A 26,085-nucleotide genomic window follows, 5' to 3' on the forward strand; every position below is an offset into this window, starting at 1 on the left:
ATTTGGACTCTGCCTTGGCGATCGGGTCTCTCTCTACCTTTGGCAAGCACAGGTCTCCATTTTATGTATCATTTGATATTGAAAAGAGGATCGTTGAACAAAGAAAGTTAGCTCCAATGTTGTATATACCAAGAAATCTTTTATACTTTGGTGGAAGAGAGCCTTTAATCCAATGAATTCAAATGTTTTTTTTCAGAGCCATAAAGAAGCACGGTGGAATTGGTATTCTATGAATTTTTCAGACAACTGTATGACTATAAAGTGATCTGCTGTTTATCATTTGCAAAAGCCTGCCTATTCCCTTCTCATATTTTCATCAAACATGTCTTTGATGAGGTGCAACTTACTTAGAGCTCTCTATGAAACTGGCCCTAGACCATGCTTCATTGTCACATTCTATACAGTCCTTCTCCTAAGCCTTTTTACTATCTGCCTGCCACTGCAAATGTGATTCCCCTCCTCTGCTTTCCACATCTTGCACTACAATCAAATCAATAGTACCATTGCTTCTAGAATGGACACATCAATTAATCAACTCATAATGCCTGTGATACACTGCCTAACCCCCAACTAAAACTCCATTCCCTGGCCACCACTCCTTTATATGTCATTGTCTTCTTCTTTCAGACTATACAATCTCTGAGGGCGCAGACTGTTTCTATTTTTTTATTCCCCAGACCTTAGCACAGTGCCCAATATATTGTAAGCACTAAATAATTACTTTTTTCATTTTATTTCACTTCAAATGCTTTTGGGATGATCTGGACTAATTGCTTCTCATGCTAAGCTTCTTTCTGTAAACTGGTTTTGCCTTGAGCAATTTCTCAATTTTTTGAAGAGATACACCTCATAATCTTCTCCTGCAAATGAGTTTATATTATAAATTAATGTTGCCCTTGGCTGCCACATCTCTTCACTTGACAAGGAGGTTATTCCTTACTTCAGGTAATTTTGAAGTTCTTTTATTCTTCTTTTTGTAGTAATTGTTTTCTATCGGTTACTTCCCTAGGAAATGGTACTAATCAATGGTCATGTTGGCAGTCATGTCCTTTTTTCAGTGTCAACCATAATTTTGAATAGGTCAGCATTGGGCCATTTCAATTTCACCCATATCTTCTCATTTTTATGTTTTCTTCTGATTTGATGTTGATTTTTAGCTTTTCTCATAGTTAGTGGCCTGTGTATATGAACAGCTGATTTGGTAATAAATCAATAACCACTTATTTCTTGTCTCATTATTATTTGTAGCAAGAAGATCAACATTGATGTGATCCAGTTCCTCTAGTAGTAAGTCTGCTGGTTGGTCACTGACAAAGTCTCACATTAAGAGTCCCAATAGTTAAGTTAAATTTCATAAATAATCCTTTCTGCATTGCTTTTCTACCACTCTACAGAAGTAGAAGGTAGACACACGGAACAGTATCATTTTCTATTTTTCTTTGTTTCATGGGTTGCCACAGTCAAAGAATTCACTTACCAAGTGGTCAGCCTGTTTTCCTTGCTCCCTAGAACTATTAAAGGGGAAATTATTATAATTTTAGAGAGCCTTAGGCCTTGAAGGTCCTTAGGCAAGTGGCTAGAGATCTTATTGGATAATGATAGCACTCTCCCATCTCCTGTGTGACTTTATAAACTACTGAAGATTATAATGAAGCACCCCGGGTCTCAAACTGTCCACAAACCACTGAGAAGCTATTGGAATACAGAAAGATGGAGCCACAGGTGACTCCTCCCAACTCACAGCTAAGGAAGGGGGTGAGTGGTGAACCTGGAAAAGAAGGGAGAGGTTGTTTGTGGCCCCCAGGCCCATTGTCCTTTCCAGGGCTGGCCTTACCCATGAATGGTTACTTGAATGGTGTGATGTAAGAGAAAGTCCTTCTCCCTTCAGAAAGCTCCCCAGCACTCGCTGAAACTTCCCTAATCAGAGATTTACTTAGAACAACCAAACACTCCTGAGAGGTAGGGTGGCGAACTGTCTCTGTCATGACCATATAGCACTAAGCATAGGTAAGAAAGAAGGAGCATACATGTGAGAAGACAGTAAAAGGAAGCTGATTCTATCTTCTTCCCAGAGGTCAAAGAATTGTCACCTAATTATAATCAAGTCTCTGTCACTTTTCTCAACCTGTACCCTGCTCTGGCTGGTATGGTAAGGTGAGGCCATGAGGCAAAGGCACAAATCACCCTAGGGCTCTGACTCTATGATGATTCCTAGAGAAACTTGGGCAGGGCTTCCAAGGGACAAGTGAGCCTCCTATAGGTGCTCTCAAGAGGGAACAATGTTCCATTCTATCACAAGGTCCTTTTCCAGCTGACCCTTACAAAATAAGTCTCTTTCAGCTTGGAGTTTATACATTTAGTGTGTTCTTTCCCCTTTGCCTCCTCAGACTTTTCATAGTTATTTTGAATTCTAATCTTCTCCATTTCCACACCCAGAGAACTCCCATGAGGTTGTCCTTCACTTCATTTTTTCTCCTTATCTCCCTAGATGAATGAATTAAATTTTCGATTCAGCAGCTTGTTATAGGTCTTATAAAATATTAGCTGGTTTCTCACTTAAATCCAATTCATATGCAAGTCAAGACATCATCCATGATGTCATTGGTCCTCTTTGAAAATGAAGGACAAACAACAACAATGAGAGCTTCTTTACGCTAACTCTCAGGAGAGGTATTGAAGACAGGTCCAGAGATAGCTGAACTTTGCCAGAAGGGAAGATGTGACACTGAAAACACCAGGGAAGGAAAACAAGTGGAACATAGTTATGCTTAGCTAGGACCAAGTCTTAGGCATTTTGCATGAGATACTGCTAATTGGTGAAGAGAATGCTAACACAAAGTATATGCCCATGTGAGGGAAGAGTTGGTATGAGAGTTATGGAGAAGAAAGACTTTTAAAAGATTTTCTCTTCAAGAGAGGACTTTCTCCTGGAATAACTCCAGGCACATGGAGAGAGAGACGGAAAGATTTAGTAAGCAGCAGATATGCAGGGAAAGTTGGCTCTTCAATAAATCCTTGATTTCCAATTTACTTCCCTAGAGACATTGAAAAGTTTCTTCTTGGATGAATTCAGTCCCTTTCTTGTGGTTTGAGCTATTTTGCCCCCAAACAAAAGAGAGAGGTCCCAATCTCACTCAAGGGGAAATTCTCTCTCCAAAGTTTCTAGGGAAGTAAGTTAGGCATCAGGAAATGTTGAGGAGCTGGCTTCTCCTACAGCTTCCCAAATCTGTCTCTCAACATGTGTGGAGTCAGTCTGTAATCATGAGTATCAGAAGAAGAAAAAGAAATATGTCTTCTCCAAAGCTCTTGAACCAACTTTACTCTCAAATCAGCATTCTCTTTACTAATTAGGAGAGCTTCATCCAAAATGCCCTAGTCTTAGCTAAAGTCCCATGACAAGTAAAAGCTTATTGACAAGGTTGTGACAAGTTCTCAGCATCAGTGCGTGCAAAGTTGCCTGTGAGAGGAGGTATCTGGGGCTTCCTGCTCTGCAATATGGTGGAGGGTGGTACTATTAAGGGAACAAGCATTTGTTTATTAAGTACCTACTATATGCCAGGCACTATGCTAAGTGGTTTACAGATATTATCTCATTTCATCCTCACAACAATCCTGTGAGGTAGGTGCTGTGATCCCCATTTCACAGTTGAGGAAACTGAGGCAGACACAGGTTAAGTGACTTGCCCAGGGTCACACAGTTAGTAAGTATCTGAACTCTGGTCTTCTTGAACTCTAGACCTAGTGTTCTATCCACTGTGCCATCTAGCTGGGGAAGGAAAATTTCATCAAATAACAGGATCATAGATGTAGAACAGGTAATCTAGTCCAACCTCCTAATTTTACCAAGGAAGAATCAGAGATGCAGAAAAATTAAGTGACTTGTCCACAATCACATCAGTAAATGGAAGAGAAGATCTCCAACTCCAAATTCAGTGTTCTTTTCATCCCACCCTGCTGTGAGTGTACCAGGTGTGTAAATACATTTAACCTTTCACACAGGTGCTCTCTCATCACATCTAGCAAAAGACTGACCAGTATATTAAGTTAAAAAATATATAGAAGGCGGGAAATATCAATCTGGAGTATTTGTCTATGACATGAGTGTTTTGAATGATGCGTAGCCCCATGTGACTCTTCAGTCCCTTCTTTCTGGATGTGTTAGATTCATCGCTCAGGGCCAAGTGGACCACCATTTTCTCCTGTCTTTCTTCATCAGTCACTATGTGGCTTCTTGTATAGCCTGCTAGGCTGTTGGCCTCTGATTCACTATAATTGCCATCCAGCATAATGGTTCTTGAATGAGGCATCCCACATGGGCATGGGACCTAAGGACAACCAACACAAAGGAAAAATGGCAGGCATTAGACATTAAAAGGAATAAAGAAAAAAGAACCAATGAGGATGATGCTTTCTTTCTCTTAACATGGAGCCCCACTGACTTTCATTAAGTTCACAGAATCATAGAACCTCGGAGCTTAGAGGTCAAAATCCATTCCTCAACAGAAATCTCTCCAATAACCTAATAAGTGATCATCTAGCCTTTGCTTGAAGAGACATTGGAGAGTTTTCCCTTGGGCGAGACTAGAGCCTTTTTACCCTTTGACCTTAAGGTGTCCATCAAGTGATGGGCCTTAGAGCAGCCCATTCTGCTTTGGAACGGTGCTCAATGTGAGGAAGTTTTTTCTGCCATCAAACCTAGTTCTGCCCTCTGGAGTCAAATAGAATAAATCCAGTTCCTTTTACAAATGTTATTATGTGAATCATTTCCTCCTTGCCAGTTAGACATTTGTCTAAAAAGAAGAGGTCAATCATATGGGGGAGTAGAGGGAAATATTCTGGGTAGGCACTTGCAAAAGATTCAAATTCAAAATACCTTTGAATGTGTACTGTGTAGACATATATCATAGAATGTAAGCACTTTTAAGGGCAAAGATGATTTCATTTTTGTCTTTTTATGTCACCAGAGTCTAGCAAAATGCCTTGGACACAGTAATAGTTAATAACAGTAGCAGGACAAAAGTCAAGTCAATAATTCAGGAAGAGAGAGTGAGGCTGAAGACTTTGCACAGCTCTGCCTCACTTAAATGCAATTCACACACAAGTCAAGATGTCACCCATGATGTCATTGGTCCTCTTCAAAAAGGAAGGACGAACAACAGCAGTTACTGACAGTTATATAGTGCTTTAAGGTTTGCAAATGGATTTACACTTGCTGACTCTTTGATCCTCATATCAGCCTGGGAGATACAGGCTATTATGATCTCCATTTTAGAGTTTAGAGGAAACTGAAGTCTTGAAGAGATTAAGTGACTTGCCCAGGGTCACAGACCTAGCAAGTATCTATGGCTTGAACTTGAACTCAGATCTTCCTGACATTGAGTGCAGCTGTCCTATCCACTATACCACTTAGCTGCCTACCTTACTAGCAAGTATCTAATAAACATTTATCCAATTGAACTGAATTAAGCAAGGGCAGCCTTTCCCACACCAAGATGTACAAGGAATAGTTAATGCTTGCTTGAAGCTTACAGTCTAGTGAGGGACATTTTTGGCTGATTAGGCAGTGAGATAACATCCAATTCTGCCCTGGAGATTGGAATTTACTCTTGGCTCTCCCCACCTCTGATTCATGTTGTGCCTGCAGGCCTTAATCCTTAATCCTTCAGTGCCCCGGTTTCTCCATCTGGGAAACAGAGATGATGAAATTATTCGACTTGCTCCTATTTCTGCAGAGCTTTAAAATTTTCCAATAGATGTCATGAAATTTTATATGGCAAAGAGAGATTAATAATTTCATATAAATGGAAATGTGTTTTGCATGACTACAAATATATAACCTATGTCAAATTTCTTGCCTTCTCAGTGAGGGAGAAAGAGAGGAAGAGAATTTGGAGCTCAAAATTTGAAAAAAGAATGTTAAAATTGTTTTTACATGTAATTGGGGAAAAATTAAAATATTACATTAAAAAAATTTCATGTAAAATTAGAATTGGCCTGAAATTATTGCCTTTTATTAGGAAGGTTGGGAAGCACCTTTTGAGGTTTAGAAGTTTAGTCTTTTTTTAAAAAAAGGAAGAAAACCCCCAAGATTTTATTGTATTTCCAACTTGTAATCTGAAATACATTATGAAAATAAAAAAACAAAATTTCCTCAAGTTTTAAGTTAGAAATCAGTGATTACCTTAAAAAAATTCCTGAAAATAAAAATCACACTTTTCTACATCAGCTTATTTCCAGGTCTAGTTTATTGGCTTCTTGTTCATTTTAAAGTCCAGTTCTTTCTAATTTGAGCATAAATCCATGGTAACGTATGGGGCCAATGTGTTACACATCACAGAAGGGTAAATGGGTATACTTGCAGCTTTATGAAATACACAAAACTGAATTTTATACATCATTCAACATATTTAGGGATTTCTGGTTTTCAGTCCCAAAATATCATGGGATCATAGGTTTAGCACTGGAAAGGGCCATAGGGATCACCTGGTCCATCCCTTCATTTTAAAGAGGAGGAAACTAAGGTCAGGGAAGGAAAAATACTTACCCACAAGAGCAAATGAATGGCAGAGCCAGTATAAAATCCAGATTTCATAGGATCACAGGATGTAAAATTGGCAGACCCCTTAGCGACCGCCTAATCTAACAGTTCTTAAACTTTTTGGTCTCAGGATTCCTTTAAACTCTTTTCTTTTTGCTAGGCAATGGGGTTAAATGACTTGCCCAGAGACACAGCTAGTAAATGTTATGTGTCTGAGGCCAGATTTGAACTCAGGTCCTCCTGCATCCAGGGCCAGTGCTCTATTCACTACACCACTTAGCTGCCCCTCCTTTAAACTCTTAAAAAGTTATTGAGGACTCCAAAGAATTTTTGTTTAGGTGGGTCATATCTATCAATACCTGCCATGTTAGAAATTAAAAGTAATAAAATTTTAAAGTATTTATTTATCCATTTAAAAATAATAACAGAATCATACAAGAAAATTTAGTGAGATGAATAACATCATTTTACATATTTTGTAAAATCTTTCATGTCTGGCTTGATAGAAGACAACTCAATTTTCATATGTTTCTCATGCAAACCATTGTGATAGATTGTTTTGGTTGATATTACTTCAAAAAGAAAATCTAGTTTCATAAAAGTGTGTGGTTGAAAAAGGGAGGAGTATCTTAATAGGATAATAATATCCTAGTGGTATTATGAAAATAATTTGGACCTCATAGATCCCTGAAAAGGTCTTGGGGACTCCCAGGAGTCCGTGGTTGACACTTTGAGAACCACTGACCCAATCAAATGCCATTATTTTACAGAGAAAACTGAGGCCCAAAGAAAAAGTAACTTGCTTATGACCCCTCAGCTAATAATCTGCAGAGCTAAGATTTAAAGCTCAAATCTCTGAACTCCCCAAACACTGTTTTTTATTTCTCTGGGGTCTGTGCTTCTATTTCGGCTCTATCCAGTAGAGTAGGAGGAAGAGAAGCAAACAAATGCTAGGATTGATGGCTATGATTTGTATATTTGTAGATATAGTTAAGAGCAAAAAAGAAAACAAAATGTGTTCTGTTCTCGAGTGCCAGTAAATGCAATAGTTTTGAAATGTAATGTCATTCATTTGGACTAGTTTTTTCTATATTTCTTAAAGCTATAAATTAATATATTCATAATCAGAAATTTACTTATTAGGAAGCCACAGTCAAACCAGTAGCAGAAAATGTTATCACCAATCTTCTTTTATTCTAAAAGAGTCATATTTAGAAAGCATTACTGTAATATAGACATTTCATGGTTTTGCCTGAGATTATATTCACTCATTCAGGAAGCATCTATTAAGCATCTACTATGTGCAAAGCCCTAAGCTAAATGCTGAGGATAAAAAGACAAAAAAGAACTAATCCCTGTTCTCAAGAAGCTTACTTCTACATTTCACACAGCAACATTGTGCAATGATCAACTTTCATAGATTTGGCTTTTCTCAGCAATACAATGATCTAAGACAATTCCGAAAGACTCATGATGGAAAACATAATCCACATCCAGAGAAAGAACTATGAAATCTGAGTGCAGGTTGAAGCATACTATTTTCATCTTTTTTTTGTTTTGTTTTTTCTTTCTCTTGGTTTTTCCCTTTTGTTCTGATTCTTCTTCCACAACATGACAAATGTGAAAATGTGTTTAACATGTTTGTACGTGTATAGTCTATATCAGATTGCATGCCATCTTGGGGAGGAGGGAGGGAAGGGAGGGAGAAAAAGGTTTGGAACTCAAAATCTTATAAAAGTGAATAATGAAGACTTTCTTTATGTATAATTAATTGGGGAAAAAATACTATTATTTTGTACTGGAAAAATTTTTTTAAAAAAGTTTACTTCCATCAAGGTTAACTACATGTACACAGCTAAGTATGAGAAGGGAGCAAACATTTATTGAATACCTGCCATGTGCCAGACAGTGTGCTAAGTGTTTTGCTAATGTTATCTCATTTGGTCCTCAAAACAGCCCTGGCAGGTAGGTGCTATTATTATCCCCATTTTACAGTTGAGGAAACTGAAGCAGACAGAAGATAAGTGACTTGCCCTGGGTCACCCAGCTAGTAAGTAACTAAAACTGGATTTTAACTGAGGTCTTCCTGACTCCAGGCTCAGCATTCTATCTACTGCCCCGATGCGGTTTCATGGTGTGTTGTAAGAGTCATTACAAAGAATTCAGAGTTAGACCACTTCTAATCCAAATATACACATTTATTAAGGATTGATGCCCCTCAGAAGTGGTCTAGGTTCCAAGACGAACCAGCAACTAAGTAAGACAACACAGGCAAATTTATAGTGTATTGATGTTGATTACACAACAGAAATTATGAATATTAAAAAGGCAGGAGGGGTTTGTTAAGGGATATATAACAGGAGAGAGGTCCCTTCTATGGTTTGGTGGTCAAATATCCTGGTTGTGCTACTTTGATTGGCCAGCTGTTGTGTTCTTGTCTTGGGTTAAATGGATGATATGATTGTGGTTGAGTACAAGGACACACTTATTCAAATATTTGAATTGAATCTGGGGACAGTGGCTAGCTAGAGGCAGTGGCTGTATTGAGTCTGGGGGCCTGAGGTGTGGTTAAAGCCCAGACTGTGTTGTTAAATCGGGACACAGCCTGCTGTTTAGTGGGGCCCATAAAGAAGTTAGAATATTGGAGCTGGGGACAACTTTATTAGGATTTCATAGCCCCACTTAGCTGCCCCTAAGTTTAAAATATATACATAAGGTTAGACAGTCAACTGAATCAATCATCAATTTCATCATTTAAAGTAACTACCTTAATCAGGTGAGAACACTTCTATTGAATCAATTAATCAAAGCCATGGAACTAAATGCCCAAAATCCTCAATCAATTTGGAAGGAATGAAAGCTATTAGATGAAAAGAAATGGCACTACATAGGAAGTATGTTGGGATTAGCTGAAGAGATTCAGTCATACCTATGAGTTTTGGATAGAATAAAGAAGTTAGTTTGGAACCCAGGACATTGAGTGGCAGGCCCACTCAGTGGTAGAAATAGTTCCAGTCATGCCCTTAAAAGAGAATAGCTTGAGTTGGGAAAGAGAGGAGGAGGTTGAAGAGCATTTGTCTCCTCCCACCACTCCCCCCCCCCACCAGAGAAACATCTAGCAACCTCCAAAAAGTCAGGAGATTTTGAACTTCCTATGAGGATACTAGCAGTGTCCCCAAAACAGTAGTGGCTGGTGGCATGGGAACTGAGAACATTCTAGACTGTATGTCTAGGAAGAACAGCTTCAGGACACTACAAGGAGCCCAGCAAAAAGCTTGTCCATACCTTAGGGGAACTTCATGAGGACTCTATAAAGAAAGAAAAGGATTTCCAGTCACTAGGAGCCATGTTAGTTCTTGGCCACAAGTTGGAAGGAATGTTTTCTAAGCTTGAGCTCACTTTCCCCTGGACTCTGCAGGCACTTGTAGGAGAGTGTATCCTAAACTTTGGGGAGGAATGTTTTATACCAATTCTTACTAAATGCTTATTTCTAAAGCCAATTAGGTCTGGCTGCCTAATTGATATCCACTGATAATAGGAGAAGCATAATAGTTGGGGCTTATGAACTATAGTACTAGAAAATACTCACAACCCCTCAAGGTTACCCCTAGTGCCCTGGGAGGACAAGTAACTAGCCAAGCCCTGGGGACCCAAACAGCCAATGTAAATAGGGGTTTGTGATAATAGCCCAGAGCCTGGGCTACATAACAAAAATGATTCCTAAGGAGAGGGTATTAGCAAATAGGAGGATCAGGATCAGTTAGGATTCCTGTAGGATGTGACACTTTAGCTGAGCTTTGAAGGAAACTAGGGATATTGAGAGTACATGAGGGATGCACAGAAATAGAAGACAGAATGTCACTACAGAGAAGAACCAAAACATCAGTTTGACCGGGGCATAGATGCATATAGAAAGGTAATGTGTGATAAGCCTAAACTGGAGCCAGATTGTGAAGGGTTTTAAAAGTTAAACAGAGGAGGGTGTATATCATCCTAGAGGCAAGCTGGAGTTTCTTGAAAAGGGGACTGACACGGTCAGATCTATACTTTGCAAATAGTGATACGGCAGCTCTGTGAAAGACAGATTGAAGAAGGAACAGACTGGAGACAGGGAAGCCATTGAGGGGACAGGGAAACCATTGAGGAGTCAGGAGACCATTGAGGAGTCTACTGCAATAGTATAGGCAAGAGGTGATGAGGGCCTGAACTGGGGGCAGGGGGAGGATGAGTGAGTGGAGAGAGGGATGGAAGCAAGATAAATTGTGGAAGTTGAATTGACAAGATTTGGCAACTGATTGGATGTGAATCATAGACCTTGGTCCTATAGACAGAACCCAGGTTTCAAAGCTGGGGCTCTTTGAATAGAAGAAATAGATGTGTTGGGATATAAAAAGCACTGTGTTAAGAGGAAAAGGACATGTTTCTGATTCTTTATCCAGCAGAATTTTCCTTTTGCTCTCACCATTGTTATTGTTGTTCAATCGTATCTGACTTGCCCAGGGTCACATAGCTAGCAAGTCTGAGGCCAGATTTGAACTCATGAAAATGAGTCTTCCTGACTCCAGGCCTAGTGCTCTATCCCTTGTGCCACCTAGCTGCCCCCTTATTCTTAATAATCTTGTCCATATTGTGTGTGCTTACTAATATAGAGGAACAATAGTTTCAAATGTCTAAACTGCCTTTTGTTTTTCTTTGTAATCAGGAAAATGAGGTAGTCACTTTGAATAATTAAATATGTAATTTAATTCTGTTTGTGTGATTACTTGGTAGATGCACCCAGTATTTTTCATATAAAATGATTATAGCAATCTGTTCATTTTTATTTAATTTAAACCGCATTTTATTAAACACCATGTGACAGATATAATTTTTCAGGTCCCCTGGAAGGACTAAAAATAGCTTTATGGTTTGTGCTTTCTGTCTATATTTGCAGCAGGGAAGTTGTCCCTGTTGCCTTTCTTTAAGGATATGATAGATTTATGCCATATTGAATGTGTTATTCAGTTGTTTCAGTTGTGTCTGACTCTTCGTGACCCCATTTGGGGTTTTCTTGGCAAAGATACTGGAGTGGTTTGCCATTTCCTTCTCCACCTCATCTTACAGATTAGGAAACTGAAGAAAACAGGGTTCAGTTGAAGAGGTCTAGAGGTTTGGGGTGCTAGAACCCCAAGATCGAGATGTGGGCCCTGCCTGAATAAATTCAACTCAAATCTTCTTCCAGCCAGAGAAAAAGTTTATTAGAGATAAACCATATAGGCCAGGTGACGCCTGTAAGGACTAGCAGGCATGAGAAAAGCTCAGCTTTTTGGGCATGAGAGAGTCTCAGCGTTTGCATGGGGGCCAGGGTGGATCTTAAAGACCCTAAAGTAACTTTGGGTGACCAGAGGAAGGGGAGGGGTGGTTGGGAAAAGGGTCTAGGTGAGAATTATGATTGGAAGGTCTGAGAGATTGAATAGACAATGGGAATAGATAATGAGGGGGACTGGAAGGAAGAAGTTTGAAAGGCATCTGCATAAGATCAAAAGGTAGGGCTCAGGCTTTCAAAGGGAGATAAGGAGCTGGGGCCTGTAGAGCCAGATTCCCTTTGGGGCAAGGGGCGAAGATCTAGGCTTGGGCCCACACCCCATCATTGTGACTTGCCCAGCGTCTAGACCAGGGGTAGGGAACCTACAGCCTCAAGGCCACATGTGACCCTCTAGGTCCTCAAGTGTGTGATAGACCCTCCGTTAGGACCCAGGGGCACCACGCCCCGGGGCCTCTGGCTCCGGTTCCCCTAACGGCTGTTACAACACCCTGGGTGAAATCCTCAAGGGTGGGGTGCAACATCCTGCTCTGTAAATAACCTGACCTGTCTTCCCGGCACTCCCCCCAGACCCTGTTCCCTTCCCGGCACTTCCCCCAGACCCTGTTCCCTTCCCGGCTCCCCACCAGACCCTGTTTTGTAACCGGACAGTATAAATATCTCAGATGAAACCCTCGGTGGCACGGCCCCTAGGATGCACGCCTGGGGTCCGTCGCCGGCCGGCTCAAATAAACGCGCTCTCAATTAAAGTCAATTGGGTGTGATGCTCTGATTTCTCTCGGGCGTCCAGTTCAAAGTGCAGCCCTTTGATTGAATACAAACTTCACAGAACAAATCCCCTTAATAAAAGGATTTATTCTGTAAAACTTGGACTCAGCCAAAGGCTGTATTCAAGGACCTAGAAGGCCACATCTGGCCTCAAGGCCACAGGTTCCCCACCTCTGGTAGACATTTTAAATAAATGTTATTCTTGCCTTTTGTTTTTCTACCAGTCATTTTCCCTTAACCTCACTTCCACTTCCCCAATGTGGAACCCTTCCTTGGACCTGTAGAGAGGGCTCAAAACTAAGAAAGACTTTACTGGTATGTATACATACATACATACGTACATACATACATACGGGCTTGAGGAAGACAATAATCTTGCCCCCTGGGTTTAGCTTGTTCCAGGGCCTTTCCCTCTACTATTCATCTGCATGGGAGAGTAAAAGAATTTTGGAATTGAAGTACAAGAAAACCCTGGATGCCTTGGAATTTTGCTGAAAGACACTATCAAAATGGATGCTGACTGAGAACAGTCTATCTTGAGGAAATTAAGAAACATGTTAGAAAGATTTTCTGGCACTAAGTTAAAAATATGTATCTGACAGAGAAGCAATCCCCCGTAATCAGGAAATGACGCTTAAAAGCTTTGAAAGCACTGGCTAACTCGGGCTGTTCTGTATTCCCAAGAGCTTGGTACCTGAGGCAAAGACTCTTCTGGAAATTCCCATTTTAATCAAGGTTCTGAGAAATAGACAAACGCATCCCTATGGAGGAAAATACTTGCTAGATTTTCCCCCCTAGTCAAATGGCTTATGTGTATTATGGTTTCTACTTTTTCTAAAAGGATTGCATTAGGAAAAGCCTCTGGGCTTTAAGGTGAAGGGGCCAGGTAGAGGCCACTCTTCCTCCTAAGCAGAAGAAATGCTCCCTAGTTTAGGTCTCCAGCTGGAAGCAGAAAGAAGCTCCACACCCTCAAACCCAGGAGAGCTATATCCGGCAAAACCCAGCAGGGACCAGTGCTGAGTGGCAGCATCCATGTGAAATCAGCAAGGAGCAACTCCAAGCAGAGACCACTTGTCAGGCAGAGGTTGAACTCACATAATACTAGTAGCGAGCAGGCTTGCTTGGGAGCAGTACAATGGTTGTGGTCTAGGGGTCTTAGGAACCCCAAAATGCAAGGGCAAACGGTATGAGTAGGCCTCTAAAAAATTTGACCACTCGAGCCTTCTCTCAGTCCAAGTAGCAAGTTTTATTTGTGATGCAAATAGAAGCCTGCCTGAATGAGTCAGGCCAGAGTGAGTCCTAGTGAGTCTGTGCATTTGATAGGGAGGAAGCTGATGAAAAAGGGAAGTAGGGAAAAAGATTGTGGGAAGATTTGTATGGGATTAAGGAGTGGCAAATAGCCTGGGGTATAGTCCGGAGGTAGCAGAGAATTGAGGGTTGGGCTGGGTCAGAGGTAACAGAGAATTGGGGGTTGGGCCAGGTGGGGGGCCACAATGAAAGGAGAGTTGAAAGGATTATACTGGATGAGCCAAAGCCTCAGGAGAGCTCCAAGGATCTGGGTTCAGGGCCTGGGTTCCTGAAATTCGTGGGAAAGTTCAAAAGGGGGGGTTCAGAGCCCATACCCCATCATTATGGCATCACTAGAAGACATCAACAGTCTTACAGCACTATGGGCACTTTTCTCTTCCATGTATAAACTATGGTCACAATATGTTCCCTATGGTATATCCCTTCACGTGGTTGGCCTAAGTCACTTGTGTTCCTTAGATGAGCACCCCTCCATGCATGTGCCCTTGTAATATAGATTTCCTACCTGTGTGTACCCATATGTGGATTTTCTAAATATGTCTACTATTTCCACTCATTGTATAAGTATTTGTGGGGCAGTGTGCCCCAGATTTATGGGGAAATGTTTTGTTGCTATTTTTTTTACTATGCTATTTCAGTAAATACCTTTTAATTGAATTACTAATTTCCTCTGGCTGACTAGTAAAAATAAATACATTGGTGAAGGCCTAGGAGTAATGGTTTGTGGTGGACGCAGACCTACGTGGTACCTTGAACTGGGAATAGCTACATAGATTGAGAGGTACCCCATAGGTTTGTAAAAGCCAACAGATACAGAGACCATATCTTTCCCTAAACATTTTCAAGAAATCACCAAGAAACATAATTATGACATTCAAAGGTATTCCTTTGGTCTGCGTTTCTTCATCAGTAAAATAAAAGGGGAGGCAAAACACCGAGTAATTCTAATATACAATCTTGGCCCCAAAGAAGAGACGAGGAAACACCTTCCACCTTTCAGTAGCAGGGTAGGGTACTGTGGTTGTGGAATGCCATATACGCTATTATAGTTATGGTTAGTTTTGCTTAACTATTTTTCTTTGTTGAAAAGAAGAAATCATTTGGCTGATATGAGTGGGAGATGTTTCTTTCTAGAAATGACTATGACATAAAAAAAACAGGAATCAGTAAGACATATTTTTAAAATAAAATAGCTAGACTTCAGTCCTTTGACCTCTCACTTTATGATCCTATAATCTTATGACTCACCTTATAAAGTCATTTCAGTCTATTACCTGAATACATGGCTATGAGGAGATGACACCTTTTGACAAACCTCTCTCTACCAGCTACTTTCTTCCCCATGTATTCCTAGATGCCTTCTCTTACAGTAACATCACTTCAGCATCAGTGAAAGCAACAGAACCAGCTACTCCCAGAATGCTGGAAAATGCAGTGGATTATAGGCTTTAAAAAATTAGCATTTTCTACAGGAACACTTGAAAACAATCACAGAGTAGAAGACAGGAAGTTAAAAACATACTCAGATGATGAAGTAAAAATACTACCGATAAAGCTTGTCTCCCTCTTTTTATTCTCTCAAATTATCTAGCAGTTAGAAAAGATATAAAATATTCAAGAAACAGTATGTAAGTAGAGCATCATGAAAAAAATAGACTGGGAGCAGCTAGGTGGCTCAGCGGATAGAGTACCGGCCCTGGATTCAAGAGGATCTGAGTTCAAATGTGACCCTGGGCAAGTCACTTAACCCCATTGCCTAACAAAAAAAAAAAAAAAGACTGCCTTGATTGTTTTTAGAAATCATCTATGTACATAAAAATCTCACATTTCCTTATTTTCAATGACTACTTGCATAATATGTGGGTTTATCCTCCATGTATGTCCTCATTGTAGTTTTTAAATTGTGGCGAGTTAGTTGGTAGCAAATGGGCGTTGTATTGCTAGTTTAACTGCGTAATACAGGAGGGCTGAGTCCTAGCATTGGATCTGAAATCAGAGAACACAGGGTTGAATATTGGCTCTTTCACTTAATATGTACATCACACTTTGGGCAAGTCACTTAATTTCTCTGGGCCTCAGTTTCATCAACGGTAAAATGAGTGGGTTGTTCTAGATGACCTCTGAGGTCCCTTTTAGCTCTCAGTCCTATAGTTTATGATTTTTTTGAGTTTCAATTTCCTTCTTAACAAAATGAGAGGATCAGACTAGATAATCTCTAAGGTTATTTCCTGTTCTAATATCCTATGAGTCTATGGATATCACTGGTCTAAATTTTTCTTATTTTAATAAAACAAGGATCTTATAATTATTTCCTAAGCAAAATGATTTTTCCTTCCCTCTACTATAGGTCCATGTGAGCATGACTCTCATACAATTTTTCTATTGGAATCTGTCTTTTCTCTAGAGTTTCTATATTTACCAATGAGACAAAAGACCCTCAGAAGGGTGCCTGAACTTCTCTATGGGCCAGACCACTCTAAACCAATAGCCTTTCCCGTTCTAAGATTCTTCCATTCTCCTTCACTTTGGGGAAGAAAAGCAGGGTTGGATTGACTCATAAGACAAGGAGGCACTTCTCCTGGTGGCCCCTTTAGCTGGGAACTTTTCTTCCAAGTATCCTTTCAGTTGGAATTTCTTTACACATGCATCTCTTTTCCCCATTCTCCTCCCAGCTATGTTTCTAACCCTCCAGATTTTGCCTTCTCATCCTTGGATTTCTCTAAGCACCCTAGACCTTCCCACCCCAAAACATCCCTCCATCCTACTAGCCCTCTTCTCTCATTTGTGAGTTCCTTCCATGGCCTCCATTTTAGGGATGGTCCCAGGCTGGCCATGCTTCAGTTCCCTCTCAGCTGTGACTCTCTGGATTTTCCCTCCAATCCCTCATCAGAGTGCATTCTCCCCCCTTCCCCAACCCTTTTCAGCTCCCTTTTATGTATCATCTTCCCCCATTTGAAAGTAAGCTCCTTGGGGGCAGAAACTTTCTTTTTACTATTATATTTGTATCCCCAATACTTAAAGCTGTGCCTGGTACAAAATAAGCACTGAATAAATCCTTGTTATTATCTTTCTATGAGGCAAACCAAATAGGGGAAATTTTCCTTCTCACCTTGCCTCTTAGCTCCCTTTCCTTCCGCTCTTGTACGGTGGTCAGGTAGTTCACTGCTGCATACTCCAACACGGAGAGGAACACAAACACAAAGCTGACCCACAGGTAGATGTCCACGGCCTTGATGTAGGAGACGCGGGGCATAGAAGCATTAACACCAGTGATGATTGTAGACATGGTGAGGACAGTTGTGCTACCTGGAAAGGCCCCCAGACAAAGTTAGTTCAGACATTGAATTCACATGTTTTGGGTTTTTTTGAAGTGTCTTAATCTCCTTACCCTCTTTGCAGAGGTAGGGGACTATGGGTATGGAATATTGGTTATACCATCATATATAATTGATGAGTTGATTGGCTTGGTTGCATTTTGTCTTTCTTAAATAATTTTCTTATTATAAGGGATGGTTATAAGGAAGAGGAAATGGAATAGAATGGAATGGAAATGAAAGTGATGAAGAACAAAAAAAATCAATACAAATAAGATTAAAAATTAAAATTTGGCTTAAATTTTGATTCCTTACAAAACTGTTACTGTGATTCATGACTCAACAGTCTTACAGCACTATGGGCACATTTCTCTTCCATGTATAAACTATGGTCACAATATGTTCCCTATGGTATATCCCTTCACGTGTTTGGCCTAAGTCACTTGTGTTCCTTAGATGAGCACCCCTCCATGCATGTGCCCTTGTAATATAGATTTCCTACCTGTGTGTACCCATATGTGGATTTTCTAAATATGTCTACTATTTCCACTATGTTCTAATATCCTATGAGTCTATGGATATCACTGGTCTAAATTTTTCTTTCTCTCTGTAAGTTTTTGGGAGATTTTACCATATGCTTTCCTCACCACCTCTCCTGACCAGAGTCGTCAGGATCTAACTCTCAAACAACAGGGTCATTTCCCTGGCAGAACATGTTTCACCTCCCCAAGGTAACCGGTGCTTTGCCTCACATTTGCTAAGAATCAGAAATGTTCCAGGAAGATCCTGTTCCAGAATGTAGATTTAGACTTGAGAAGCCTTCTTCATAAGAAAAACGGGGGCCACTCTACCCTAGGCAAATCGACTGGTCAATGAGATGATGAGATTAAAATAGGCTTGTCAATGAAATAATGAAACTAACAGGGATCTCTTCATCCTGGGCAAATCAGCTGGACAATGGAATCAAAACTCTGAGCTACTGCCCTTTGCCTGCATGTCCCTGATTACCTCACCTCCCTGCGCACAGGGCACATTTCCTCTATAAGAATTCCTAGCTTCTCTGACTAATATTGATAAACTTAACCCTTCCTGGCAATACAAGGATCTAAGACATCTCCAGAGGCCTTGTGATGGAAAATGCTATTCACACCCAAAGAAAGAACTATGGAAGCCAAATTGTTATTTTTTTTCTCTTCTGTTGAGTTTTGTTTCCTCTTTCTGATGGTTCCTCCTATGGGTTTTAATTTCTACTTACAACATCATGTGAAAATATGTTTAATATGAACGTAAATGTATAGCCTATATCAGATTATGCGCCTTCTTGGGGAGGTTGGTAGGGAGGAACGGGGAGAAAATTTTAAACTCAAAAGCATATGGAAGTGATTATTGATAAATCAAAATAAATTAATAAAAATAAAATAAAATCAAATAAAATGTGATGCCCAGAATTTGGCACAATGGTCTAGCTATGGTCTGGTCAGGGTAAAGAACACAGGGACTACCAATTCCTTATTTTCGTAAACTATCTTTTAGACAGTTTAGATAGGATGCACATAGGCATAAAATATAAGAAATACCCTTTTCAGGCAGACCAATGGTCTGTCCTTGTTTGGCATTCAGTTTCTAGCAGTTGTTTCCAGGGATGACTATGGTCACTCTGTTTGGCATGTCCATTCAGATGGACAGCTGTATAGTGTGTATGACTATGAGATTATAGGGGAACCTGGTGTGAGGGATTAAAAAGGATAGAACTTAACATCAGGGGAGAGAGAGATAGTAATTTCCTGTTAGTGGAGACTGGCGTTCTTTTTCTAGCATCTTATCTAAACTAAGATCATTTACAAGAACAAGGAATCAATAGTCCTTGTACACTTTACCCTGACCAGACCATAGCTAGAGTATTGAGTTAGATTCTACGCATCGCATTTTAGGACAAGCTGGAGAGTGTCCAGAGGAGGACAGTCAAAAAATTTGTATCCTTGGGGATACAAATATAATAGTAAAAAGAAAGTTCCTGCCCCCAAGGAGCTTAAGGGAGATGCCCCCTAGCTAAGAGAAGCTAGGAATTCTTTTTTTTTTTTTTTTTACTGTCCTCCTCTGGACACTCTCCAGCTTGTCCTAAAATGTGATGCCTAGAATCTAACTCAATACTCTGGTACAAAATAAGCACTGAATAAATCCTTGTTATTATCTTTCTATGAGGCAAACCAAATAGGGGAAATTTTCCTTCTCACCTTGCCTCTTAGCTCCCTCTCCTTCTGCTCTTGTACGGTGGTCAGGTAGTTTACTGCTGCATACTCCAACACGGAGAGGAACACAAACACACAGCTGACCCCTCTTGGGGAATGACCAGGGAAATGACCCTGTTGTTTGAGGGTTAGATCCTGAGGACTCTGGTCAGGGGAGGTGGTGAGGAAAGCATATGGTAAAATCTCCCAAAAACTTACAGAGAGAAAGAATGTGTACTTGTGAGTCATGAATCACATTAACAGTTTTGTAAGGAATCAAAATTTAAGCCAAATTTTAATTTTTAATCTTATTTTTATTGATTTTTTTTGTTCTTCATCACTTTCATTTCCATTCCATTCTATTCCATTTCCTCTTCCTTATAACCATCCCTTATAATAAGAAAATTATTTAAGAAAGACAAAACGCAACCAAATCCTAAACTTATCAAACCCTTAAGGAGGTATCTCCCTTAAGCTGCTGCCTCCTTTAAAGAGCCCACCTTCCTTAGGGGGCTGACTCCCTTAAGGAGGAGTCTGCCTGGTGTGTTACCTGGAATAAATGCTTTTACTTGATTTGGAGACAGCCTGAGCAAATTCTTTCAAGATGACACCATGACACACACACGCCTTGCACCTCAACATTTTGATGCCCTTGCACCTCATTGTTCTAGTTCAACTTCTTTGTTTCTTTTTTTTTAGGCAATTAGGGTTAAGTGACTTGCCTGGGGTCACACAGCTAGTAAGTGTCAAGTATTTGGTCTGAGGCCAGATTTGAACTCAGGTCCTCATGAGTTCAGGGCGGTGCTCTATCCACTGTGCCACCTAGGTGCCCCAACTTCTTCATTTTATAGCAGGGGAAACTGAGACCCAGAGAGATGATGTATCTCAGCCAAGGTAAAACAGGTAAGAATTACCTTCATTTTACAGATGAGGAAATGGAGGCATAAAGAGGTGACCTAGCTTGCTCAAAGCTATACAGGTAGTAAGTGGTAAAGCCAGGACTCAAATCCAAGTCCTTCCTTCTCCAAATCCAACCCTCTTTCTATTGCACCATGATACCTTTTTTTTTAAACATTTTTAAGAAATGTTCAGACTTGGAAATTACAACTGTGGCATGAGAATAGCTACAACTCAACATCTTCAGACCTCAGATTACAACACCATTTTAGTAAAGGTTAGCTTTAATATTGCATCTGAACATTCTCTGTCTCCTTTGTTTCAATCATCTGGTGTCTGATGATCTATGGAAGGATGGCTAAATCACTAAAGGAATGTCAGGTACAACACCTTAAACTTTTTTCTCTCATTAATCATTTGTTTCCCTCAGGTTTTCTTTTTCACTTGTCTCAGCAAAGCCATAATTCACAATTTGTACAGCTTGGGTAACAACTGTACAAAATGCATCTGGGGAGGAGTTTACATGTTTTTTCATATAGCGGATAATTGACATCACTCTGAACCTATCAAAATATCTTTTACCCAGTGAAACTCTGGCAGGCACAGCTCTGTGATCGATCCAGAAGGACACCCAGGACAGCATGACCATCAGAGTAGCAGGGAAATAGGTTTGGAGCAAGAAGAAGAAGATGTGGCGACGCAAGGTGAAGTTAATGTATAGTCGGTTGTACCACCCTGTTAACCGGGAGAAATAATGTAATAAAGTATAATTTGAGGCAAAAAACCCTAGTCACCTTTCCTAACATACTTTCTCATTCCCAAATATCTCACTTTCATCAGATTTTTTAAAAATATGCTTATATCTTTCATGAATGAATGAAGCATTCATTTTTTTAAACCCCATTGAATAATTCCATCTATAGTTGTAAGGAGAACTGGAAATGTATATATAATAGGTTTTCGGTTCTAGACTTAAATACAGACATAGACATAAATATAGATATCTATTAGGATTTCAGAGATTGATAGATATAGAAATTATTTCAGTTCAATATAAATTTAAACTAATTAAATCACAAGTCCAAAAAATAGATATATAGGTATTTCAAAGAAGTCAAAACATTTCTTATTATGTACTCATGGACGGCTTTCATAAATCTATTAATTCAATTTATATTATCTAACTCTATATAATATTCCCAAGTAATATGCTAAATTGGGGGAGATGCTGGGTTAGCTTAAGAAAGAGAGCAATACCACATAACCACAATCATTAGAAACTGGGACCTTAATCTCTAGAGTCTAGTGAAAATAGCCTAGATGGAGTCAAGCAGTCTAGGCACTAATACTTGGCTCATTGACAAAGTGATTTGAAGCCAATGTCTTAATCTCTGTGTATACTTCAGGGGGAAAAAAGATGATAGAAATAACAATTATGGCCTTAGCCTAGTTCTATCACCAACTCATAGTCTGACACTGAGGAAGTCCTTCCGATGAAAAATGAAGAAATAGTAAATGTCACCAAACATCAATGAAACTCAGAGACAGAAGGGACCTCCAAGGTCACCTTATACCTGAACAAGAATCCTCCCTTCAACATTTCCTTTGAGCAGTCATCCAGCCCCCGTTTGGGATATTTCTCTACTAATGGAGAATCCATAGCCTCCCATGTTTTCTTAAATTTAGCTGAATTTTTTTTCCTCTGAAATTTTCACTTGTTGCTCCTACTTTTTCCTCTCTAGAGCCAGAAAGAACGCTTGCTCTTGGAAGTACAGGAGCTGGGTTTAAATCCTCTGGGTCTTACATCTGTAAAATTAGGGGGCTGGCATTCTGGAGAGCAATTTGGAACTATGCCCAAAGGGCAAGCAAAATGTGCATACTTTTTGACCCCTTAATACCACTACTAGGTCTGTATCCCAAAGAGATCATAAGAAAAGGAAAAGGACCTACGCGTACAAAAGTATTTATAGCAGCTCTTTTTGTGGTGGCAAAAAATTAGAAACTGAGGGATTGCCCATCAATCGGGAATGGCTGAACAAGCTATGGTATATGAGTGCAATGGAATACTACTGTCTTATAAGAAATGACAAGCAGATGGATTTCAGAAAAACCTGGAAAGACTTACGTGAACTGATGGAGAGTGAAATGAGAAGAACCAGGAGAACATTATACACAGTAACAACATTGTATGATGATCAACTATGAATGACTTAGCTCTTCTCAGCAAAATTGGGGGTTGGGCTAGGCAGCCTCTAAAGTCTCTTCTGGGTTCTAAAACGTCATCCTAAATCTAATCCCTCATTCATATAACATCCTTTCAAGAAAGTATCTATTTCATTGGAGTGAAAGTGAGAAAGGCAGGCAGGGAAATAGAATAATTCACCAATTAGTAGTTATAAGGACAGAATTGAAAAGAACAAAGTATTAAGTGATACATATTAGTTATTAAACTGTTGAGTGAAAACGGTCCTGAGGAAAGGTAGCATATGTAAAGATGCAACTACTCTGCTCTACTTATATCTCTAACTGCATGCTTCAGTGTTTGTTCAAACATAGGAGATGATTTTAATGGGGGCAGGTTAGTATGGGGCCAGCTAGGTGGCATAGTGGATAGAGTGCCAGGCCTAGAGTCAGGAAGACTTGAGTTCAAGTCTGGCCTCAGACATTTACTAGTTGTGTGATCCTGGGCAAGTCACTTAACCCTGTTTGCTTCAGTTCCTCATCTGTAAAATGAGCTGGAGAAGAAAATGGCAAACCTCTCCAGTATCTTTGCCAAGAACATCCCAAATCCTAAGAGTCAGATTTGACTGCAAATGACTAAACAACAAAAAAACCCAAGGTTAGTACGAGGCTATATTCAAGCAAGTGAGGGAACTCAAGGTATATTTCATGGAGCATTTATCCTTCATTCCATAAACTCAGTTCATCCTAATTATTCCCCTTTCTTCCCATTCATCCAAAGCAGGTAGCGCTGAAATAAATGGATTCAGTGACCTCTGTCCCTTTATGGCTGTAGGGTTCTATGATCCTGTGAAATCCCACTAAACACTGGATTTGCAACGTGCCTGTTTTTGGAGGGAGTGAGCGCTCCCTTTATGAACTATCCTGATACCTTTGTCTTAGTGCTAAGGTGCCAAGGGTGATAGTTGCCTTAGAAACACGGGGATCAAATCCAGGGACTTTAAAAATGAGCACCAGGCGTCCCCAGAGAGGCCATCAAGATAACAACTACTAGGCTACCACTGTGATGGCAGGCTTGCCTGGGTGGTATAGAGTAACTCGTTTGAAGAGAAAAACAAACCAAGTGCACTGCATTTGAGACCACTGAAAACCCCCAATGAAAGGTTAGTGAAACAGAGAAGACCAAAAAACCCAACTCTGTAATGCGGTAGGGATCTCAGAAGAGTACTGTTATAGTTTGGACTTGCCAAGAATAGAGCACGGAAGCCTATCACATAGCAGAATGAAAGAAAGGAGTGTGCTACAAAGGGACGGGACGTGGAAGATGAGCCATCTCTGCACGAGATAAAAGTGGGAGGTCATGGTGGGGGAAAAAAAAGAGAATGAAACTTCCTCTCTCCCTCCCCCCAAGACGGCCTTTAACCATTCCATCGACCTGTAGCTGCCTCCATTTGTCTACTGCTACAGAATTCTCAGAGGGCCAGACAGCCGCTATTGGGGGTGGTTCTAGAAAGGAATCCTGGATGGAAGCAGTTTGGATTACTGAGATCCTTCTAACTCTGATATTTTGGAATTCTATGAAAAAGGAGGTTGAGGAGAAAAAGTGAAAGGGGAATTTTGGAACAATTAACTGAATTCTTCTCCAAAGTAGAAGCATGGAGGCAGCTAGGTGGTGCAGTGGATAGAGCACTGGCCCTGGATTCAGGAGGACCTGAGTTCAAATCCGGCCTCAGACCCAACACTTGACACTTACTAGCTGTAGGACCCTGGGCAAGTCACTTAACCCCAGTTGCCTTAAAAAATGAAAGAAACAGAAACAAAGTGGAAGCATGGATTTGGCCATTAAAAAAAAAAAAGACCCAGAGCACCTGGGGTAAAGTGGCATGTCAAGAAGCAGGATGGATTTTGTTTCCCTAATGGTGGTTCTGTCCCCCGAGGTGCTGACATATTTTCGATGCCCAACAATATTCACTGCATTGAAGTCTGACTTAAAATGTCATAGGGCCATAGATTCAGAGTTGAAACAGACTTCAGATGTCGTTTATTTCCACCTGCTTCCATCCCTCATTTTACAGATGAGGAAAGAGGCCTAGAGAGATGATGTGTCATTCCCAAGATGACATAGCAGTCTGTGACAAAGCTGGGATTTGAACCCACACCCTTTGACTCCAAATCCAGGGTGATTATGTTCACACAGTTTGTGCCTGTTTTACAGTTACTGTTCTAACTTTCCTTGGAATCAATATTTTTACCCAATAGCAAAATATGCTGGAGCCAGCTCAAGATAGCCAATTGCTAACTTTTCTTTTTTCTTTTTGGAGACAATCAGGGTTAAGTGACTTGCCTAGGGTCACATAGGTAGTAAATGTCTGAGACCAGACTGAACTCAAGTACATCTTGATTCCAGCGCTGGTGCTCTATCCACCATACCACCTAGCCACCCCCAATTGCTAAATTTTCAATGTGAACATTTACATCTCAGAAATGCTACAAATCAGGGCTTTAGCTATTGCTTTATTGACAGACTAGATAGGAAAGTGATGGAGAAAATGTTACTAATGTAGGTTAAATTTAAAAGTGTGTCATGTGGCCTAATGAGGAAATATGTTTAATATGATTATACATGATAGCCTATAACAGATTGCTTGCTATCTTGAGGAGGAGAGAGGAGAGAGGAGGGAGAAAAAAATTTGGATAAAATCAAAATCTTATAAAAGCAAATGTCGAAACTATCTTCACATGTAATTGGAAAAAGTAAAATACTATTAAGTAGAAAAAAAAAAAGTAAAACTGAAAGATAAAAAAAAAGTGTGTCATGTGTCATGTGTACTTTTTCCTCTCCAGGAGAGTCTGTTAAACATTTATCAGCACATCCCTACCCAAAGTTTAATAATTACGCTAACTTTTAAATAGCATGTTATGTTTTTTTATTATTAACATCAATTTATTTCATTAATGTTAAATTAGTTATCTTTGATGTTAATACATTAATGTATTGATTATTCATTACATTATTAATTTATTATTATTTAATATTATCTTATTTGATCCTCACAACAACCCAGTGAAATAGGAAATACAAATATTTTTGTCTCCATTTTATTGATGAAAACAGACTAAGGTACAGAAAGTGGGTAGATACTAAGTGGAACAGTGGATAGAAGGCTGGGCCTGGAGTCAGGAAGACCTGAATTCAAGTCTGGCCTGAGACACTTACTAGCTGTGGGATCCTGGGCAAGTTACTTAAAACAAAACAAAACAAAACAAAACAAAAAAACAAACCTCTGTTTGCCTCAGTTTCCTCATCTGTAAAATGGGGGTGATATCCTAAATATGGAACAGCCAAGATGTCAGTTTCACTGGATTGAAGCATACATGTTGGGGAGTAAGCTGTAAGAAGACTAGAAATGTAGGAGGGGGTTAGGTTATGAAAGACTTTGAATGCCAAACAGAACATTTTGTATTTACTCCTGGAGGCAACAGGGAGCTACTGGAGTTTGTAGTGTGTGTGTGTGTGTGTGTGTGTGTGTGTGTGTGTGTGTGTGTGTG

The 26,085-nt window shown here is 40.0% G+C and overlaps 1 protein-coding gene across 1 annotated transcript in view; it reads right to left on the minus strand.

Annotated features, from left to right (window-relative positions):
• Positions 1–4,016: 4,016 nt before the first annotated feature.
• Positions 4,017–26,085, minus strand: part of LOC114038699 (gamma-aminobutyric acid receptor subunit rho-2) — a 61,246-nt gene continuing 39,177 nt past the window's right edge. Inside the window, exons 7-9 of the mRNA XM_027856093.1 lie at positions 20,938–21,090; positions 17,026–17,222; positions 4,017–4,325 (exon numbers count right to left, since the gene is read on the minus strand). Coding sequence (XP_027711894.1) covers positions 4,017–4,325; positions 17,026–17,222; positions 20,938–21,090 — 659 coding nt within the window. The remainder of the gene's footprint in view (positions 4,326–17,025; positions 17,223–20,937; positions 21,091–26,085) is intronic.

Source organism: Vombatus ursinus, unplaced genomic scaffold (genome assembly GCF_900497805.2).
Source record: "Vombatus ursinus unplaced genomic scaffold, bare-nosed wombat genome assembly UNPS02000582.1, whole genome shotgun sequence".
NCBI lineage: Eukaryota > Metazoa > Chordata > Mammalia > Diprotodontia > Vombatidae > Vombatus > Vombatus ursinus.